General features: G+C 39.4%; 1 protein-coding gene across 2 annotated transcripts in view; it reads left to right on the top strand.

Moving 5' to 3' along the window:
- The window catches only part of C1H9orf135 (chromosome 1 C9orf135 homolog), a 63,850-nt gene that overhangs the window by 2,907 nt on the left and 39,319 nt on the right, over positions 1-21,624 (top strand). For both annotated transcript variants that reach the window (XM_033924754.1, XM_033924746.1), the window contains exons 2-4: positions 1,462-1,570; positions 11,968-12,089; positions 12,784-12,852. In XM_033924754.1, the coding sequence (XP_033780645.1) occupies positions 1,462-1,570; positions 11,968-12,089; positions 12,784-12,852 (300 nt within the window). The remainder of the gene's footprint in view (positions 1-1,461; positions 1,571-11,967; positions 12,090-12,783; positions 12,853-21,624) is intronic.

The raw sequence follows: 21,624 nt of genomic DNA, 5'->3' as shown, positions 1-21,624 counted from the left end.
CAGATATTGGGCAGATTCTCAGAACTAAAATCTGCCTTTAATGTGCTCGCTAAACCAGTCCCAGCCGGTTTAGCATGCATGTATTTTTGTGGAGGATTAGCAAAATGGCTTACTGAGGTCTTTTCTGAGTTTTCTAGCAGTCTTCGATACTGCCATGCAAATGTAGTACAACAAGGTAATTAATTTTAAAATGATCACTCCTAGCGATTCTCTATAATTGCCGAGTGATTCTCTAACCTCGTTGTGCCACATTTGTGGCCAAAATTTGCAGACAAGTCTGAGCTTTCATTGCCTTACTTCCTGTCAGTGCCTGAGCGCTGACTGGCTCAGGCACTTACAGGAAAGTAAGGTTTGACAGCTCAGACCCCCCCTCCAAAATAATTAAAAAAAAAAAATCCAAATTGAATATTGGCAGAAGAGATGCCCACTAGAGAATGACACGGAAAATATTTGTCCCCCTCCTCAGGAGCTCGGTCCCTGTCCCCGCCCCATCCTCACAAACCATCTGTTCCCATCCTCACAAGCATTGAATAGTTTTATACTGAACTTATTTTATTAAAGTATAAAAAGAAACAATATTCTATACAATTGTCATAATATTATATAAATCACAAATAATATAGAGCAAGGATCAACAAAACCCCTGTCTCCCCTCTCCTCCCCCTCACAAATATCCCCTCCGCTATCAAGAAAACTGAAGTCAAATTACTACAGAATGCTACATAGAAAAATCAAGCTAACTGAATACTTCAGTCATACATGGAAGGAATAGTGTTAGGGTAGTGCAACTAGGACAACTTCCTCCTTGTCAGAGAGAGCCTTAAGCCAGCGGAAGCTAAAGAAGCACAGCCTGGGTTTTGCAGTCCCCAGTTATGTCTAACACCAGCTCTAGCAGGATAAATATTTTAAATCTGATATATTCTATTTACAAAATAGATTAGCCCAGGTTGTTTAAGGCCCCTCCTATGGGAAGGGCCTTAGCATCTTGGTCAGTCAGAGCCTTAGGCCCCTCCCCAGATGCACTGACGGGAGGGAGTGGGCATCTCTCCTGCTGTTGGGGGTGGGTGGTAGTGAGCATCTCTCCCATTGCCGGTTTGGGGGGGGATCTCTTGACATCAGTGATTTGACAGTAGCTTGATTTTATTTATTTATTTTATTCTGCGCATATGCCCATCACTATCACCAGCGATGGGCACATGTAGTTGGGCCTGCCAAAAGCTTCCAGAAACTAGAGAAATGCTGGGTATTGTCTGCACCAGGGCTCTGTTGGTGATGTCACTAAATTGTGAACTTTATGTCTTACTGTCCTTGGAACACCTGCTGCAGGTGAGTAACATTTGCCTTTTGGAACTAGACTGGCTCTGAAAGGATGCCATCGAGAGGTTTAGCTTTTTATTGAATCAACAGCAAAACAAACTTATTCTTAAAAGTAGTAATCAACTCACTTTTTTTTTTTTAAAGGCACTGGATTCCAGAGACAGAACCAAAAGACTATGATATTCAGGCACTTCCTTTGGATGAAAAGAATTTACATTATTCAACATACAAAAGACTTGGAACTTCAGATAATGTAAATAGCACTGATTTTTTTTTTTTTTTTTAATTAATAACAAGCCTTAAAAAGATCTTTTTTTTTTTTTGCACAGATATTAAACATCAGTTGTAGTCGGAGCAAGACGATAGGCCATAAACACAAGTAGATATTTTTTAACTATCGGAAAACATGAATGGTTTCAAAATAGTCCATTTACCCAGACTATTGTGGGAGAGGTGATGCTGAGGCAATCTATGCTAGTTGGAAGTAGTGCTGCCCGATTCATGGAAAATTTTTTCGATTCGATTTACCTGCCCAATTGGGTATTTTATTTTATTTTTTCAAACGTCCTGGCATGTTTATTTTGTAGCCTCTTCTATCCACACTGGTGCTGTGGTGTAAACAAAATAAGCAAGACTTTTCCTCTCTCTGTTAGGTCCTAACTCATGTTCTCTGACTAACACCAGCTCTGGCAGGATACACATTTCAAATATGACATATTGTAATCACAAAACAGAAAATAAAATTATTTTTTTCTACCTTTTGTTGTCTGGCCATTATTCAAATCATGTTAGTCCCAGGCTCTGGTTTCTATTTGTCTTCTGATAACTTGCTTGCCAGGGTCTCCTTTCTCCGTGCTCACCATCCATCTTCCATCTCTGTCCTTCCCTTCCCTCCCTTGGAGGTCTGGCATTTTGGCTATTTTTCATCTCCATTCCCACAGTCCAGCATTTCTCTAATGACCTCCCCCCACTGTGATCTTCCAGTAACCCCCCACCCCCTGCGTTCCTCTCCATGGGATCCAATAAGGTAGTACACGATCTTCAGGCCACCGGCAGCATAAGTGAAGCTTTCTATCTGCTATTGCTTTACACTTAAGCAGGACCAGGAAGCAGTAGCAGAGGGAAAGCTTTCAGCCACGGAAGGCAATGTGTTTACTTCACTCACGCTGCTGGTGGCTCAAAGAATGAAAGAGCAGCTGCAGCGATGAATCCCACCATCCCCAGATCCACCATCTCTCCTTTTCTCAACTATCATCCAACATTCCTCCCTCCTTCCCCACCACCCTAGGGTCCACCATTTCTCCTTTTTTCTTTCCAACTACCCTCCTATCAAGTATCATTATCACCTCCCTCCACACCATCACTTGGGTCCAACTTCTCTCCCTTTTCTTTTCTTCCCTCTCTCCATCCGATTATCCACCATCTCTCTCACTCTCCTCTGTTTTCAGACCCATTATTTCTTCCCTTCCCTCCTTCTGTGTACTTCTAATAGCTACACCAGAGGGCCTCCCCATAGGCCAGCATGGTTCCCCCTTCTCTCCACCGTCTTCTGGCTTCCTCCGGGCCTCCCTGTCTCACTTTCAAAAATAATTACAGTTTGCAAAAATCAATCATGCTGTAGCCATTTTAGCAGGCTGCCATTGACCTCCACCACATGTTCCCTCTTCTGTGGTCCCGCCCCTCTGTCATCGCATCTTGTTTTGGTCTGGGATGGATCGCAGCAGAGGGAACTTGCAGCTGAGGCTGACGTCAGCCTGATAGAATCGCTATATCACCGGCGATCCTCTGCAGACTGTAATTAGTTTTTAAGGTGAAACCGGGAGGCCAGGGGGAAGCTGGCCGACGATGGAAAGAATGGGAAAACATGCTGGCCTTCGGGGAGCCCCCTAAAGCTGCAGAGCCAAGGGTACCCACATAACTTCCTGACTGACTCCCCCTTCCCCCCCTACCACCATTGTGATCTCTGACGTCGGGCCTCCTAAAGCAGGAGCAGCAGCGGCAGTGGACGGCCAGCAAGAGGCAGCGCTTAGGACAGGCTTTTCACTGCCAGAGCTTTGCCGCTCCTGCTCTTGCTCTAGGAGGCTCGAAGGTGTGCGGGGAGGAGAGTTTGTCACTGAATCAGCTAGCCCAATTTTTTAAGAACATGAACCGATTCACTGAAGTGAATCAGTGAATCGGGCAGCACTAGTTAGAAGAAGAGAGAGAGACCAGGGGGCCCAATAATTTTATTGGGGGGATGCAAGTTTGTAGAGACGCCATTCTGAATCAGGGCGAGGTCAGCACAATGATTTCTAAGTTCCTGTGACAATGCTGAATTATTCCTCTCTCCCCCTTACCTGTCATAAATTAACCCTTATCTTATTTAATTAGTCCTTATTTGGGAAAGGACATCTGCTGACAGGCATTGAATACATGCAAAGACTCAGGTTTTATCTATGTGTTAATCAGGCATTGCCTACGTACAGAGATGAGGATGACACGATGTAAATGCATGTGACTTTGTATCCACCAATCATTAGAGATGTACTCAAGGGAGTTACTATGATGTCATTAGCATAGAAGCATAATAAAAGGGGTTCGGAGCTAACGCCTCCGCCTGATTCGTATCCTGTGTGTGTGTTTGTGCTGTGTTCCATCCCTACACAAGGTAGCAAGTTTGCATGTTACCTAATTCTTGCAATGGCCCTGCAGGAGAGGTAAAGGGAAAGCTGTAAATCTGAAGGTAGGGGAGAGAGTGCTTGCTTTGTTGGAAGGTAAGTAGACGAATCTACCATTCATAGTTCTAAACCTTTATTCTTCCAAAAAATTAAAGATGGTCCTCATACATGGTAGATGTAGGGCAGCGGTCTGAAACTCAAACCCTATGCAGGGCCACATTATGGATTTGTAGGTACGTGGAGGGCCGCAGAAAAAAATAATTAATGTCTTATTAAAGAAATGACAACTTTGCATGAGGTAAAAACTCTTTTATAGTTTATAAATCTTTCCTTAATTGCTTCTGATAATTTCAGCTATACACAGCTGAAAGCAGTATAACATGCAGAAAGTGAAGTTTAGATAGTTTGGAGTTGGCAGTGGAAGAGAAGGGTACAGATAAGAGGGGCTTGTCCGATGAGCGGCGATCTTGGGGAGGAGCATAGGAGGAGATAAGTGAAGAGAGATATTGGGGGGCTTCAGAGCGAATGCACTTGTAAGTCAGCAAAAGGAGTAACTGTATTTGGAAATGGATGGGAAGCTAATGAAGTGATTTGAGGAGAGAGGTAATGTGAGAATAGCGGCTCTCACGGAATATGAGTCGTGCAGCAGAATTTTGAACGGATTGAGGAGGTGAGAGACTGGTGCGAGGGAGGCCTGAGAGAAGTACTGCAGTAGTCTAAGTGTTGGGTGATGAGAGCATGGACAAGGGTTTTGGTAGTGTGTTCAGAGAGAAGAGGACAGATTTTGGTAATATAGAGGAGGAAGCGACAGGATTTGGCGGTTTGTTGGATCTGAGCAGAGAAGGAGAGAGAGGCGTAAAAGATCACCCCAAGGTTGTGAGCTGATGAGACAGGGAGGAGGATAGTGTTATCCACAGAAATAGAGAACAGTGAGGGGGGGGGGAGCGAGTTTAGGTGGAAAGATAAGGAGTTCAGTTTTAGCCATATTGAGTTTGAGATGGCGGCGAGACATCCAAGTGGCAATGTTGGACAGGCAGACTGAAATTCGGGCCTGAACTCCTGTAGAGATATCTGGCGTGGAGAGGTAGATCTGGGAGTCATCAGCATAGAGGTGATATTGAAAACCATGAGAGGAGATCAGTGTACCAAGAGAGCGGGTATATATGGAAAAAGGAGAGGGCCCAGGACAGAGCATTAGGGTAAGGCAATAGACAACAGGATCACGGCGGAGGAGGATCCACCGTAACATACGCTGAAGGTACAACGAGAGAGATAGGAAGAAAACCAGGAGAGAGTAGAACCCTGGAATCTCAGCGAGGACAACATGTCAAGAAGGAGGTGGTGATCAACAGTGTCGAAGGCAGCAGACAGATCTAGAAGAATGAGGATAGAGTCCATTGGATTTGGCCAGGAACAGGTCACTAGAGACTTTAGCAAGGGCTATAGAGTGGAGAGGGCGAAAGCCCAATTGAAGTGAGTCAAGAATATTATGAGAAGAAAGGAAGTCCAGGCAATGGCAGTGAACAGCCCATTCAAATAGTTTGGATAGGAAGGGGAGGAGGGAGATAGGGCAGTATTGGAGGGGGATGCAGGGTATAGTGAGGGCTTTTTGAGGAGGGGTGTGACTACAGCATGTTTGAAGACATAAGGAACTGTAGCAGTGGAGAGTGAAAGGTTGAGGATGTGACAAATGGGAGGGATTACAGCGGGAGCAATGGATCTGAGTAGGCGGGTAGGAATTGGATCAGAAGAACAGGTGGTGGGTTTGGAGAACCTGTTTTTTTCTGTTATATAGGATTTTTTGGACCCCTGTTTGTTTGCAAAAATTAGATAGTTCAAAGTCTAATAGATGCTGGCATTGTCATCTTGATATAGGATGCTGAATCACATATTGTATTTTTGCCCCTTAATATTAGGCTGCAGTAGGACATAATCCGGCAGTATTTACTGTCCACCGACTTGTTGTATTGACTTCTCGGTATCCGCGATTCTTCATGATTGTGGTTCTGTTTTGTCTGGACCCCTGAGGGAGAAGTGTTTCTCCGAAACACGGCTCGTTTCAGGTCCTTTACTTCATATATGGGAACAACTATTGAGATTACTATATTTTATCAATTTTTAATAAAGTAGCCTGACACTTTGATCATCGTCTTTGCAGTTTTTTCCTTTTATCTTTCTCCGCTTGACTGTTTACTGTTCACTGGATTGTTTTTTGTTTTTAATAATGCATTACTCAAGCAAAGCACATGATAAAATGTATTGCATACTAAACCTCATTCCCAAAGTTTAAGAAAATAAGAAGAGAAGCCCTTCTCACAGTGGCTGTGGCTCAGAGCAAGTAGACATGTCTGACACACAATCTTGACATTATTGTAGCATGATCAACAGTGTTCTCCCTAGGGCCTTTCAGCCGGGCAATCCATCCGACTAATTGATATTTGAAGTTTGTCTAACCAGTTGTGCAAGAAGCTCCATAACTAGTGCAAAAAGAACAGGTGACAAAGCACAGCCTTGGCGAGTTCCCCCTCCCCAAAGTAAAGCATTCAGCATATCCTCCACTGATATTAATTGAAGCCAAAGGGGCCATATATAACTGTCGAAGCCAATGTAGGAAAATTCCAGATATCCCTATCTTTTTTTATACTTGAAACAGATAGGGCCAATAAACCCTATCAAATGCCTTCTCGGCATCGATACCCAAAATAAGAGTCAAATCATTTCCACTGCCAACTTCACACAATATATGACAAACTCAGTAAATATTATCGAAAGTCTGGCGACAAATCCAGATTGATCATCAAATATTAGATGTGGCATGTATATTTGTAAGCGTTTAGCTAAAATCTTAGTAAACAATTTATAATTCACATCGAGTAGTGAAATGGATCTGTAAGAGGAACAGGATATCGGATCTTTACCTGGTTTTAATATCAGTTATACCCACTAAACACCATGAATAAGGCAATTCCTGTCTATCTACCAGAATTGTTAAAGAATTGCAACAGAGGAGGGATCAAAGTCATTTGAAATGTCTTATAAAATTTAGCAGTAAAACCATCTAATCCTGGCAATTTTCCCACCGGCGTATCTTTAATAGCCCATATTAGTTCTTCTACTGTAATGGGGAGGGAAAGTTCCTGAGTTTCCCCAGGAGTAAGATTAGGTAGCTGTATAGGATCCAGATAGGTGTGAATGTCAGCTTCTTCCATTATATATTCAGGTTGATATAATTATTGATAGAAATTAATAAAAGCTTGAATCTGGCCTAAGGTAATACAATCTCCAGTCGGGTCCTGTACATGGGTGATAACATTGCAAAGTTGTCTTTTTTTCAGCTTATGGGCCAAGATCCTACCCGCTCTATTATTTGTTTCAAAATATTCCTGACATAACCATTGGAGTCTAACACTTATTATCTCCAAATCTAACGCCTGAAGATCTAACTTAAGTTGTTGTAATTTTGCTTCTTTTTCAGGGGGTAGACTCCCACCCTTACGGTTCCATTCTAGTGTATAAATCTGATCTAGCAAATTCCCAATCTTAAGCATATGTTCTCTCTGAACATGTGTCCCCAAGGCAATCATTTTACCCCGCATTACCACTTTTAGAAACATGATGGCAGATAAAGGCCAAATGGCCCATCCGCAGTAACCATTATCTCTTCCTCTCTCTAAGAGATCCCACGTGCCTGTCCCACGCTTTCTTGAATTCAGACAGTCTTTTGTCTCCACCACCTCTTCTGGGAGACTGTTCCGCATATCTATCAACCTTTCTTTAAAGAGTATTTCCTGAGCTCATCACCTCTTAACTTCATCCTATGTCCTCTCATTTCAGAGCTTCCTTTCAAATGAAAGAAACTCGACTCATGCAAGTTCAAGTTCAATTTATTTAATATAGAGCAAATATAAAACCAAAGGTAAATCTAAGTGGTTTACAATAAAAATTTAAAATAAACAATGTAAAAATAGAGTAAGGACCAAAAATTAAAATATAAAATACAATTGAAAATATGAGGAAAGGAATCAACAGTTACAATAAAAATTAAAAGATTGGGGAAAGGGATGAACAATATGGTAGGGGAGGAAACAGAAAATTAGTTCTGCCCACACTGATATGAGAAATCCAAGAATGCAACTTTTGGGAAAGGTTGCCAACCAAGAAAAGTAAATTAAGAGCAGAGGGCCAAGGAGAACTAATATGCCTTTAATTGTACCTTGAAGGTTGCAAATGATTTTTCTGAACGGAGATAAAAAGGCAAAGAATTCCAGAGAGTAGGAGCCATAACAGAAAATGAAGAATTCTATGACAATCAAGGAGAAGTTGTCGGAATGAAGGAATGACTAATAATTGCTGTTGTGAAGAGCGTAGGGTTCTTTGAGGCGAGTATGGGACCAAGAGACTATATAAAAAAGAGAGAATACCACTCGATAGAATCTGGTGAGAAAGAATATTATATTTGAAAGGGATGCGATATGAGACTGGAAGGATGTGTTCTGATTTTAGAAGCGGTGTGACGTGATCAAACTTAGAACAGTGATGAAGTAATCTTACAGCAGTGTTCTGGACTAATTGTAGATGGTGTAATTGGTATTTTGGGAGTCCAATGAGAACAGAATTACAATAATCAAGTTTGCTCAAGACAAGGGAATGTATTAGAATACGGAGTGAACTTTGTTGAAGAAATGAGCGAATAGATCAAATTTGATAGAGAGCGTAGAAAGCGGTAGGCTGTTCCAGATATTGGGATCTTGAAAGTTGAAATCACCCATCACAAGCACGTCCCCACATGTAGCGCTGTAAAACTTCAGGACGCTCCTCACATTGACCGAATTTCCCAAGATACCCCTCTTGCCCTCCCGTACCACCCAATACCCCCCCTCCCGCTCCCAACACTCTCTAACCACAAAAGGGAGCACACCTACAGATGCACTCTCTTCACCCAGGGCATTCGGAAAAGTTGAAAGGGGACAAATTTAATACAAATGCCAGGAAGTTCTTCTTTACCCAATGTGTGGTGGACACCTGGAATGCGCTTCCAGAGGACGTTATAAGGCAGAGTACGGTACTGGGATTTAAGAAAGAATTGGACAATTTCCTGCTGGAAAAGGGAATAGAAGGGTATAAATAGAGGATTACTGCTCAGGTCCTGGACCTGTTGGGCCGCCGCGTGAGCGGACTGCTGGGCAAGATGGACCTCAGGCCTGACCCAGCAGAGGCATTGCTTATGTGCTTATACTGCAACCGAAGTCCCTAATTTCTGCAGCTGAGAATAAATTACTTCTTGTAATGACTGGGATTGCTATGCAAATGAACACAAAAAACTGGAAGAATTGTGATAGACTGAATCATACTTTTTGGTGCTTGTGTTATCGATACAAACGTATGAATTCAGAAATAAAGGGTTATGGTAAAAATCTTAATAAGATTTGGGGCCCTTTAGCAAATTTTGTATGCACCAATTAATATTCCAAGCCTTCCATTTTATTGAGTTTTACACACATCCGGATTGGGAGGGAGGGATGGGGGTGAAGATGTTTATATTATTATTGTTAGTAATAAGTGTTGTTATTTGGTTGTATTTTTGTATGCACTTTGTGTTAATTAAAATGAATAAAGACTTAACCTTTTCCTATCATGTGTCCCGGATGACAGGACATTCCAAAAATGTCGTTGCCATCGTGGATAAACAGTCTGTACGGACTAATAAAGAGCCAGGAACACAAAATATTTGAATTTACAGACTTATGACTTATTTACATTATGTTTACAATAGCTGTAAATGATAACGGTGAATAATACAAAACTTTGCCAAAATAATTACGATTGGAACCAGCGTAACGTAAAATTTATTACGATAGGAAAAGGTTAAAAAAAAAAAAAAAGTAAATCCACATTCTGTTCCTGGAACCTGCCCTGAGAGTTGCTGATTTGCTGATTGTCTGTCTCAATATATACTGGTAAGTTGGACCTTTGGGTTCCTTGACCAGCCTTTCTAAGATTAACATCTGATCATATTGCACACTTTGCTCTGTGGGGTTTTAGCTAATGTGCCCCCCCCCCCCCCTGTTAGTGCAGGCTATTTCTCCTTGCCACATCAATACCCGAATCAATGAAAGTATTCAAGGGAGAAATAGAGGAGAGCCTCACCACAGTGAAGGTGGATCTGGACCAGATATACTATCAGATTGACAAACTAAAAAGTGACAAATCCCCTGGAATTCACCCGAGAGTATTAAAGGAGCTAAAGGTAGAAATTGGAGAACTATTGCAATCCCTCGCTAACATGTCAATTAGAACTGGACGGATACCAGAAGACTGGAAGATAGCGAACGTCATCCCAATCTTCAAAAAAGGATCAAGAGGAGAACGGGAAACTGTAGACCTGTGAGTCTCACATCGGTCCCTGGGAAAATGGTCGAGGCTTTGATTAAAGATAGCATAGTCCAGCATCTGGATACCCATGACCTGCTGAGAGGTATTCAGCATGGCTTCAGGAAAGGGAAGTCGTGCATGATGAACTTACTTCAGTTTTTCGAGACGGTGAACAAACAAGTCAATAGTGGAGAACCGGTGGACATAATATACTTGGACTTCCAGAAAGCGTTCGACAAAGTGCCACACAAGAGACTTCTCAGAAAATGGAATAGAAGGGGATATACTAAGATGGATAGGAAAATGGCTGGAAAACAGAAGACAGAGAGTGGGCATAAATGGGAAGTATTCGTACTGGAAGAAAGTAACTAGCGGTGTGCCTCAGGGGTAAATTAAGTTTCCTACAAGAGATCTTCAAAATGGGATTGACTACCTGCTTGTCCAGGAATAGAGTGTGGATTTACAAGAAAGAAGATTAGCAGAGGTAAGAAACCTAATCTTTCGATCTTTCATTTTGAGTGCATGCCCAAACACAGTGTTGGCACAAACTAGCACCTAAATATCGGCTTCATAAAAATTTGCTTGCATGTAATTTTTGCTAGAGTCATATTTAGGCACAGGACAGTTGAGGATGTGTTTTTTTTTACTTTTGGTTTTAAGACAAGTGTACTGTATATTACTTCAGCCTTTTAAAACTTGCAGGAGATCCCTTATGTTTGAAAGACAAATGGCAGTTATATGTGAGATTCACAAGATATCCTCTCCTCAAAACCACCTATGCTGTCCTGGACTTGGCAGAGAAATTTCTTGCATTTGCATCAAAAAGATCTATGCGTTGAGCAGAACACTCTGCCTTGCATGGAATATTTAAGCTTATTAATGTATATTTTAATTGAATGGGTTGCCATTTCTCACTGTACTCATCTGCAGGCATCCAGCAGGAGCCATACAGTAGAGAATGACACGGGGACACATGTTTCTCCGTCCCTGCGGGAACTCATTTTCCCGTCCATCCCCACAAATTCTTTTCCTATCCCTGCCCCATTCCTGCAAGCTCCATCCTCATCTGCACAAGCCTCAAACACTTAAAAATCATAAGTTTAAGACAGAGCTTACAGGAATGGGACAGGGACAGTGACAAACTCAAGGGGACAGGGAAATTGAGTTCCTGCAGGGATGGGGGACAAATTTGTCTCTGTGTCATTCTCTACCACACAGTAACATCGTGCATGGGACCACTTCATACACCTTTTCTAACTCTCATTTTCTGTGATTGTAGTGACCAGATTTACACACAGAATGAAAGGCACTGACATTTTTATTCACCATTCCTTTTCCTAATAATTCTAACATTTATTGGCTGCTTTGACTGATTCCACACATTGAACAAGATTTCAGTAGACTATCCACAGTAATGCTTATAACCGTCTACAATATTGCATTGCATCCTATTATATGCTCTATTGTAGAATACAGTATTAAAGGTAAATAAAGCCTACTTTAACAAAATGTTTCAGACTATCACTATTTACCAGGATTGCAAGAAAGTCATGTGGAACTGTTTGTAGTTTTTAAAGATCTCATTGGCTGATGTTAGCTTCTTATTTCATTAATGTCCCAGGACTGGACCACTACAACAGATCAGCAGTTATCTCAGATATTTTTAAAGAAAGACTATGAAGAGAGAGAGATACACAAGTCCTTGGTCAATTTAGATAATTATGAAACAACTGTTTTTGAGAGGTAATATTTCTTAAAATTCATGACCACTGTAAAATCATCACTGTAAGACATCTTTGTCTGTTTTCTACTAGAAATGAGCGTGGTGAATTCTTGAAAACCAAATACCAGAAAAGTGTTTTCCCTCTTCCTGTAAACCTCTTCGGAGCATCCAGTTGGTAGTATAAGGCATAACAGATGAAGAGAGAGACAGACAGGATCATAAGTTCATTTTGGTTTCCAGTTATTAGGAACTACCATATTTTTCTCAGATTTTTTTTAGTATTTAAGCTCCCTGCTAGATTTCCCTTTAACATTAGGGGTTTCCCTTGCTATGTACCGTATTTTCACGCATATAACGCACGCGCTATACACGATTTTACAAACCAAGCATAACCATAACTGCGGCAGAGGAAGCAGCGCAGGGCTCACTGGCATCGCGAACCCACGGTAGGCTGCTTCTCCACCGCAAACGGTGCGGGGGGACTGGGGAATGAATCGGACGTCGGGGGGGGGGGGGAACCAGCAATGTAAAAAACAAATTGTAAAACGCGCTGCAGCATGTGATTTGAATGTGAAAGCATAATTCAGCCAGAATTACTGTTGCCACGTTTCAAATTGAGCATGCTCATTACTATTTAACCTGAATTTTCAGAGGAAAGGACTACAAACTATGCATCTACCTAATTTATTTTAATAATTTGTTGCTTCTCTCTAGAGACACAGGGCGACCTGAGAGAGGTTTTGGAGCTGTCCTGCCACGCCATCCCTTAGATCACCTGAAAATGTGCGTAAATCAAGAAAGTAGTCAACTGTGCAGTTTGTCAAGTGATGTACTGTGGATAGAGATCATAGAAAAAATGGGCTTGATCTACGTTAAGGATTATGTGTAATTTCAAACATGGACGCATCAAAAGAAGGATCTAAAGCACAATGGAAAGAAAGCTGGTGGCCTCAAGGATTGGTGTACAAGAACAAATTTAAGACCTGACACAGGCCATTTTTTAGCAAATTGCTTGTGTCGGGGTCTACAGATGCAAAATAAAAGTACAGTAGACTCAATATGAGTGTGAATAATAAAATAGTACAGTTTAAAACAATGGTAAGCAACAAAATTGATTTCAATAAGAAATTGAGTAAAAAAATTCATCAAATTTTGGGACTCATTTTTAAAGCACTTAGCCACACAAAGTACTATGCTTTGAAAATGACATACCATGACATGCTATTGAAAAATGGGCAGGTATATTTTGTAAACAACTGTATCTTTGTGAAAATGTAAAAAATAACATTACTGGTTTAGATGTTATGGTACAAATCAATACAGTCAAATTATGAAATGGGGGAAATCCCATACAATTATAGACAAAAATTGTAGACATATAACAAAATTGAAAAATTAATGAATGACCATAACCAGTAGGAATGAAAAAAAATGAACTTGTTCCAATATAAATGACAATATGCATATGAAAGTGGACTACCGTATAAAAAATGATGTATATGCTAGGTTATACATAATTTCATCATTTATTATTTGATTCTGCTTTGTATGTATAAAATCCAAAGACAGGAAAAAAAATCTGTGGAAACTTCCTCTTTTACTACGCCACAGTAGAGGTTTGTACCTAGGCCCAGGGCGCTATATGCTCCAATGCTCACAGGAATTCTATGAGTGTTGGAGCAGTTAGCTCTCCGGGCCACGGTAGAAACCTCTATTGCAGCTTATTAAAAGAAGGGAGGTGGATTATAAATAACTGGTAAATGCATAAATTGAGTACAACGATAGATTGACCCCCCCCAAATTTATAAAGTTCACCTAAAGTTAGGCACTTACATCTGACTTACGCACCTAAATAATTGGGCTAAATTGACATCAACAATTGGCAATTAGCACTTCATAATTGATTGAATACTAGGTGCACAACTTGGTAGGTGCCTACCACAAAGGTCTGGATGCACTAAATATAAATTGTGAATGTAATCTCAGATATATAAAATAAATTGTGAATGTAATCTCAGATATATAAAAAAGAAAAGGAGACAGAACTTACTTCACAGTTTGAGCAGATGCTACTCGTTCAGTTAAAACAAAACATGCATTTCTAGTGGTTTTGTTTTCTTTTAAAAAGCTGCAAAGGCAAAGTGAACAAATATGAATTATTTATATCCAGCATAAATGTGAGACAAGTGTGTGTTACAACTTGGGGGAGACCTTTCACTAAGGTATGCTAAAAAGTGGCCAGCACTATCCCCAGTACAAGTGTTTTCTGTTGGACTGAGGCCACTCTTAGCATAGTGGTAAAATATCCCTATTTTCCATTATTCCCAGTAATGGCCATGTGCTAATTTCTCTATTACATCTATTTTCTAGGCAGTAAATGTTCATGCTGTAATCCTACACTAACATAATGATTTACCTGTATAAACCAATTAGTTCAGAACACGCCTACTCTCCATCCCCTAGACACACGCCAGCATTAAATTTCTATATTTTGTTTTTTAGTGCATGAGAAGCACACGCCAATCCCAAAACTACCACATGATACCTGAGCATGCTCCCTGGTAGCGCTTTTTAGCCTGTGGTAAGCCTGCATTAGTGCTTACCATGTGATTCGCTCGATCTCTAAGTTTCTCGAGCCAAAATCATTAAGCATTCTAATCCATTCCCTAATTATCGCTAAACTTGATTACTGCAATTCATTATTAATAAACATCACACAAAAAGAAAAGAAGCGCCTTCAAATAATACAGAACACAACCGTCAAACTCATTCATAACGGTAAAAAATACGATCATGTTACTCCTTTTCTGATCAATTCACACTGGCTTCCAACAATCACTGTATCACCTTTAAAACATTACTCTTAGTATTTAAAACCCTTTCCATCAATGAACCACAATTTATTAATAGAATGCTTATTCCTTATAATACACCGCGTTCTCTTCGGACTACTAACCAAAAGCTTATGGTAGTCCCCTCCTTGAAAGTTATCGGAACTCGACGACATGATATGTTTTCGATGATGGCCCCGCAACTTTGCCTCAATATATAAGAGAGGAAAATGATCTTAGCCGTTTTAAAAATAACTTAAAAAGTTTTCTTTTTAAAGATGCTTTTAATCTTTAAATTATACTTAAATCTTAAAGTACTTACCCTCCAGGTTTATACTACTCCCTCCCTAATGTTTTTTCCATCTTTGGTTTTTTTTTCTACTTTAAAACACTGAATTGTAACTTTATTCCTCCATCCCTTGTGTATCGATTAGTTTGTAAGTCTGTGGGTCAACCCATCATTTTTAAATTTTAAATAGTATGTCTAAATGTATGTTTACCTTTTTTTATTGTAACTCGCTTAGCAAATTTGAATAAGCGATTCATCAAATCAAAATAAAACTTGAAAAAACTTGAAACTTACCACAGCTTAGTAGAAGGGTCCTTTAGTGATTCATAGAGAGATATATATCGTGATCCACTGAATGGTGAAGATAAGGTACAGAAATGAGTGCTTTGATGGATGTTTGGGGTGATCATCTAGATGGCCTGCACATTCGAGGAGTATGGTCTTGCCAAACCATATCATTTTTCTCAAAGTACATGCAATAGGCAACACTCTCAAAACGCTCCAAAACAGTCTTTATCAAGTAGTCCTTGTCCATATAGACAACCAAGTTGCCATGTTCTATCTGAACAAACAAGGCACAGGTTCTCACCAACTTTGCATCCTCCTCAAAGCAGTTTACTTAACAGGGAAGCAAAATCTCTGACTGGCAGACCAAGCACGAATTGACACGAATGGTCTCTCAGCACAAACATCTTATGTCAGATTTTCTCCTTATGGGGAACACTGGATAGAGATCTCTTCATTTCCTCCACAGCAACAAACTTCCACAATTCTGCTCCAGATTATATACCCCCAATCACATTGTGTTGTATACCTTCCTCATTCATTGGGGGGGGGGGACGACAGATTCCTCTACACACTTCTTCAGACACCTCTCATCAGGAAAAATCAAATTTTGCTAAGATTGGGGCACCATGATCCTTATAGCACCTCGTTGGCCATGTCAAGTTTGGTTCCCACTCCTCCTAGAGCCCCTCGTCCAAGAAACTGTGGAAGTTTCCAACACTACTGATGTAGAACTAGGGATCCCTCCTTCTCCCCAATCCCTGCTTGTTAGCACTAACAGCATGGTTTCTTTTACCAAGCATGTAAATGCTTTCTGCCTCTTGGCTGTAGTATCTACTGCCATTAAAGCATCTAGAATATCTTCTACTTAGCACTATTAATGCTTCAAATGGACCAGGTTTTCTTCCTGTTGTGCATTGCATTCTCTAGAACTGGTCACATATCTATTTCTATCTATACTGGACTACCTTTTCCATTTCTCCAACTCTGGTTTAAAATCCAATTCAGTTTTGAGTATATCTCAGTGCTATTGGTGAGTTCCATTCTCCACACGAAACCACCTATCAAGCCTCCACCTGTTGCTTTGGATCTTAATGTGGTCTTACCTGTTTTTATGAAGTCTCCCTTGAGCTGCTTACATCTTGCTCTCTCAAACTTGTCACTTCAAAAGTCGTTTTCCTCATTTCTCTTTTGTCAGATCCTTCCTACACAAGATTAAACCATGACAGGGTAGTACTTCGTACGCATCCAAAATTGCTACCCAAGTTTGTCTTGGAATTTCCAAGTTTATTAAAATTTACTACCCCGCAACTTGGGGAACCTTTCACCTCTCCATATCCATAATTCTCTCTGTTTTCTTTCCAAATCTGCATTTGCATCCTGGAGAGGTAGCACTGCACATTTTGGACTACAGTTGTGCTCTGGCATACTACCTAGAATGCACTAAACCTTATAAAGGATCCTTCTAGTTCTCTGTGGATTTTGACTCTAACAGACTTAGAATTCCTGTTTCCAAGAGAACCATCTTCACTTGGTTGGCAGACTGTATACTCAGGCTGAGTTGTGTTGTGGCTCGTGGCTCGTGGCTAGCGCTGTTTATGGGACGATATTGGAATGGATGTCAGAAGCATGATAGTGCAGTATTTTTGTAGCGCCAGTTTTTTCGTATGATTCTGGGTAATTCTAGTTAGACAAACATCTGTGTTAGTTAAGGACCGCGCCCAAATAGAAGCGTACGGAAAAACAGGTGAATAAAACATTTAAATATAATGTAGCTAAGGCCAGAAGAAAAAACACACTAAAGATTAATATAAGGAAAAGTATGGTGTTTTTTTGTGTACTTTGCTGTTGAGCTAAATCATGGTGGAAATCATGATTACATGGAGTCCAGTTTAGGTTCTTTGTGTGTACTATAACTGTCCTGTCTTCGGCCACCATCTTGTGCCAGTGAATAGTTTCTGTTCTTTGTTCAGCTTCCCGCCTTTAGCCTCGTGGTTCTAATTGATAACAGATGTGCTTAGGCCAGTTAGGAAGAGCATATTAGACTCCATATTCCAAACTGAGATATAACGTGTCTCAAACTGAATTGGATGTAGTTTTGAATGAAAATTATGATTTATTGAATGAATGAAAGCTTGGCCAAGAAAAATGTGAATGATTGGATTGAAGTGTATGACTGTGCTGCTATGAAAAACATATTTTATATATTTTAAATCTGAAGAAACACTAAGGAAAATCCTGAGCACAACATCTGGAAGTAATTAGAGTCAGTCTCAAGAATAGGAAGAAGGGGGGCATTGGAAGCCCACGCTTCAGGAAGAGGAGAGGGGGATTTACCCCCCCTTCCTCCAGAGTAAGATTTCTGTGTAAGGCCATGCAATTTGAATCTGTCAGCTTAGGAAGAGTTTTTTTCCTTTACAGCTGAGAATTTCTCAGCACCATGTTAATAATTATAGATTCTCTTGAATGTTATAATGTTAATTCAGAAATCAAAAGTAATTTTCTGAAAACTTTGTATAACTTTTAAACATGGAGGAATGTTTCTTTGTCTAAACTTTGAGACCACCCATAGAAATGTTATTGGTCGTCAAACTTGATGATGTCACTAAACCAAAAGTTATATAATAGAATGTAACTGGTAAAAACGTTGGAATTGTTAGGAGCAAGGCCAGCTTTTGGCTTCTGTAATAATTCTCTGATGCAAAAGATACTCAATTGATTTGCTAATAAAATTAATTGCGTACTCTTATGATCTAATATTGATATCTAATAAAAAATAAGATTTTGGATTTTATGAAAATATTTTGCATCATTATTTTTTTTCCATTTTCATTTTACAACCCTAGAAAGCTATAAGTACGCATGTGTGCAATTATCCTGCTCAATTGGCACCCCAGATGGGACAGCAGCGTACTTTGCGTTTCTAGGTTTCATTTTTTGAACCTTTGGGTTTCTTTTGGAAGTGCAACATAAGGTATGTCTGTTCTTTGATTAACAGACTGGGGGGCCCTTTTTTTTGAAGCTATGGAATACCGTAAGTTATATTTTAGGAATTAATGCTTTGTATATAGGCATAGTGTTTGGGGATATTGTATTATATGTTTAGTTTGTTAAGATTTGGGGGTATAGAGAAAAATTGTATCTTCATTATGCTTTATGACTTTATTTCTGCTGTCTCTCTCTGGCCAGATTTTTTTTTCTCTTTCTCTCTGTTTTTTTCCTCTCGGGGTTTACAGCTGTCCTGTTACAGTGTGTTTTGTAAATACCTCCTGGGGTTTGTTTCTTAAAGTGTTTGTTTTGAAGTGTTTGCGTATGTTATATCCTGATCATAAAGATATGAACAGGGTGATTGCACACAAATTTAAAGTAGGAATGGATATTTATGAGGTTAAAGAGGAACAAGAGAAAGGAAAAAACTGAGAAAAGAATGACATAGTTGTGGAACTGACTCAAATTAATAGGGCTAAGAATCCAGAAAGGTTGCAAGTGAGAAAGCCGGCAAGTTTTTGCTTGTTTGAATTATACTAAAAATGCTGAGATAATTGAAGTTATTGAGTTTGAAGAGAAAAAAATTTGTTCTTCCCTGCTGTGTGTCTAAGCTTTGTCTCTGAACTAACTCTTTCTATCTGTGAAAAAGAAAACTGTCTGTTTTACTCTGACTTGTTTGGAAAAAAGTTTCCCTCGCTGTTCTGTCTCTTTGTTTGAAAAAACGGACCCCCTCCTTCTTCTTCTCCCTCAGTGCATTTTCCGTGCCTGTCTGAAGTAAAGCTAACTGGTAGTTTTGGTTTTCTAAACTCCAGTTCTGTCTCTCTGTCTCTTTGTCTCTCTGAATTAATTTTTTTGGTCTCTGCAAAAGAAAAGTTAATGGCATCTTACAAGAAGTCCTCTCGCTCTATGCTGTTCCTTTGTTTGAAAGAGCGGGCTGCAAATGGGGGATTTTCACCCCCACCTTTTTCCTCCCTCTATGCCTTCCACAGAGCTATCACGAGAGCTGGAAGGCGGGCTTTTTGAGTTTCTCCTTTGTTCACTACCAGGCAGAGGGGAAGGGGGAGGAAAGAGGAGGAGGGAAATTCAGCAGTATGGAGGTGCTTTGTCTGCAATTCTACAATTTAAAAAAAAAAAAAACAAACAGGTATTGATCTTTAAAATATACTTAAATATTAACAAATGGTGGATTTAAAATGTAGGAACTTGCAATGAAATTAATAATGTAAGCAAGGAACCAAAGGGTTTATTGATAAAACTTTACCAGCCTTATAATAGGGAAATGCATGCTGTTTAGAGTTCCGATCAGCCGATATGTTGATAAAAAGTTTTGATCTAATTTAAGAAAAAAAGGGCTTCTGTACGCTAGCTAAGTGATTCTTGCTGTGTTGAGAACAATAGAGATACCTTTGCTGAACTTTTTTAGTGTTTAGAAGACCATGTGGGTTTGCATCCCAGTAAGAATAAAGAGTGAATGCCACGTATTTTTAAAAAGTTGTAAGAGTGTTGAAAGAAAAAGAAATGTAGAGTCAGAAGGCATCAGAAAGTGATATCTAAACGAGATGGTTAAGTGAAAAGGAAAAGAAAGTTAAATGTCTGGCGGTTTCAAAGCAGGGAGATAGTCTGTAGAACGAATGTACAGGAATGTGGAAAGAAAGCTTGTGAAATGTGTTAATTCCCTGATTGTAAGGGATCTGCTATGGAGGAGTTCGATAGGGAAGATGGGAGAAAAGAAAGAATTCTGCTGGACTTGGGAATGTATTCAACAGTGAAAGGATAATTTTGTGGAAAAGAAAAAGATTTATTCCAAAAAACAGATACCATGCTTACAAGAAAGATTGTTCTTGTGAGCAAGCAAAGCAGTGCATGAGAAAAAAAAATTCCTGCCTTTGTAGTTTTATCTCAGTGTTTCAAATTAGTTTTGAATATGAATTTTTGTGCCCCTGCATGGTTTATAAAGTATTTTTAAACTTGTGCATTGTCCGAAATGTATGATTAGGGAGTAATTAAATTTAAATGCATTTTAAAATTAAATTGGGAAGTTTAAAATAAAAAGATTAAGAAAAATAGAGGTTAAGTACCTATATTTTTTTGAAAACCGAAATAAATGTGAAACAAAGGGCTTGCTAACTTGGTTAACGGAAAAGAACAATTATAATAAACTTTTATGTAAGTGGATGAATTCGGAATTGAAATTTTGCTTACTTTTTACAAGTAAGCTCTTTAGGATAGGAACCTAATAAAGAATATGGATTGAGAATAATTCCCTGATGTTAGGAAAAAAGAAAGTCTAATTTTACCATGTAGAGAATGTGTCTGCATGTTTAAATTTTCCTGTGGCCATATTTGGTACTACAGGACCCTGAAAAAAGTCTATTTAATCTGTATGTTTTGTGTTTCAGTTAAGAACCTTCTTTGAATCTTTTCAACAATTCAACACAGAGACTGTGACTCTGCAATACAAGAATTAGTACTGTTTGCAGAGGGGATAACGTGCCATGTGTTTCTTTTTTCTTTGTTCTTTTGTTAATGAACATGTGCTTTCCTTCCAGGATTTACACTAGAGCTGTGGAGAAAACAGAGAAAAAAAAAATTCCGATGCTGAATTTTCGGCGGGAATTTCAGTGTTCCTTTGTCTGTGTTCAACTAATTTGATATGCTTTTTTGCAGTTGTAACAGTACGGGTGTGTTCCCTTGGACAATAGAAAGAAAGACAGAAAAAGCAGTTCCATAGTTATAGAAAAGCCAAGCTTGAATTATGAAAACGTTGCAGCATGAACTTTTTAAAGCCATGATTTAAATTTCACTGAAATTAATTTAGAGACTCCAATCTTACAAGTTGCTAAAACTCTTTGCAAAAGACATTTCTGGACTCATAAAAAATTTTTTGAAAGAAAAAACAGACTTTATCTTAAACCACGTTACTTTAAATTACTTCATTTGAATTAGATTTCTGAACTTTAATTATGCTTTTGCATAATTCAATAGGCTTATTATGATATTGTATTAACAACTGTATTTTCCTTTATCATTGTCTTCATGCATTGTTCTCAGACAATATTTTATTTATTCTGTATTTTAAATTTTATTTCATATGACTGTATTTCCATATACAGTGGCAGCTTCTAAGCTGTTACACAGTGCTACAATATTGTTTAATTGGGT

This window comes from Geotrypetes seraphini, chromosome 1 (genome assembly GCF_902459505.1).
Source record: "Geotrypetes seraphini chromosome 1, aGeoSer1.1, whole genome shotgun sequence".
NCBI lineage: Eukaryota > Metazoa > Chordata > Amphibia > Gymnophiona > Dermophiidae > Geotrypetes > Geotrypetes seraphini.
Note: the sequence above shows the minus strand (reverse complement) of the source record. Positions and strands in the feature narration are given on the sequence as shown.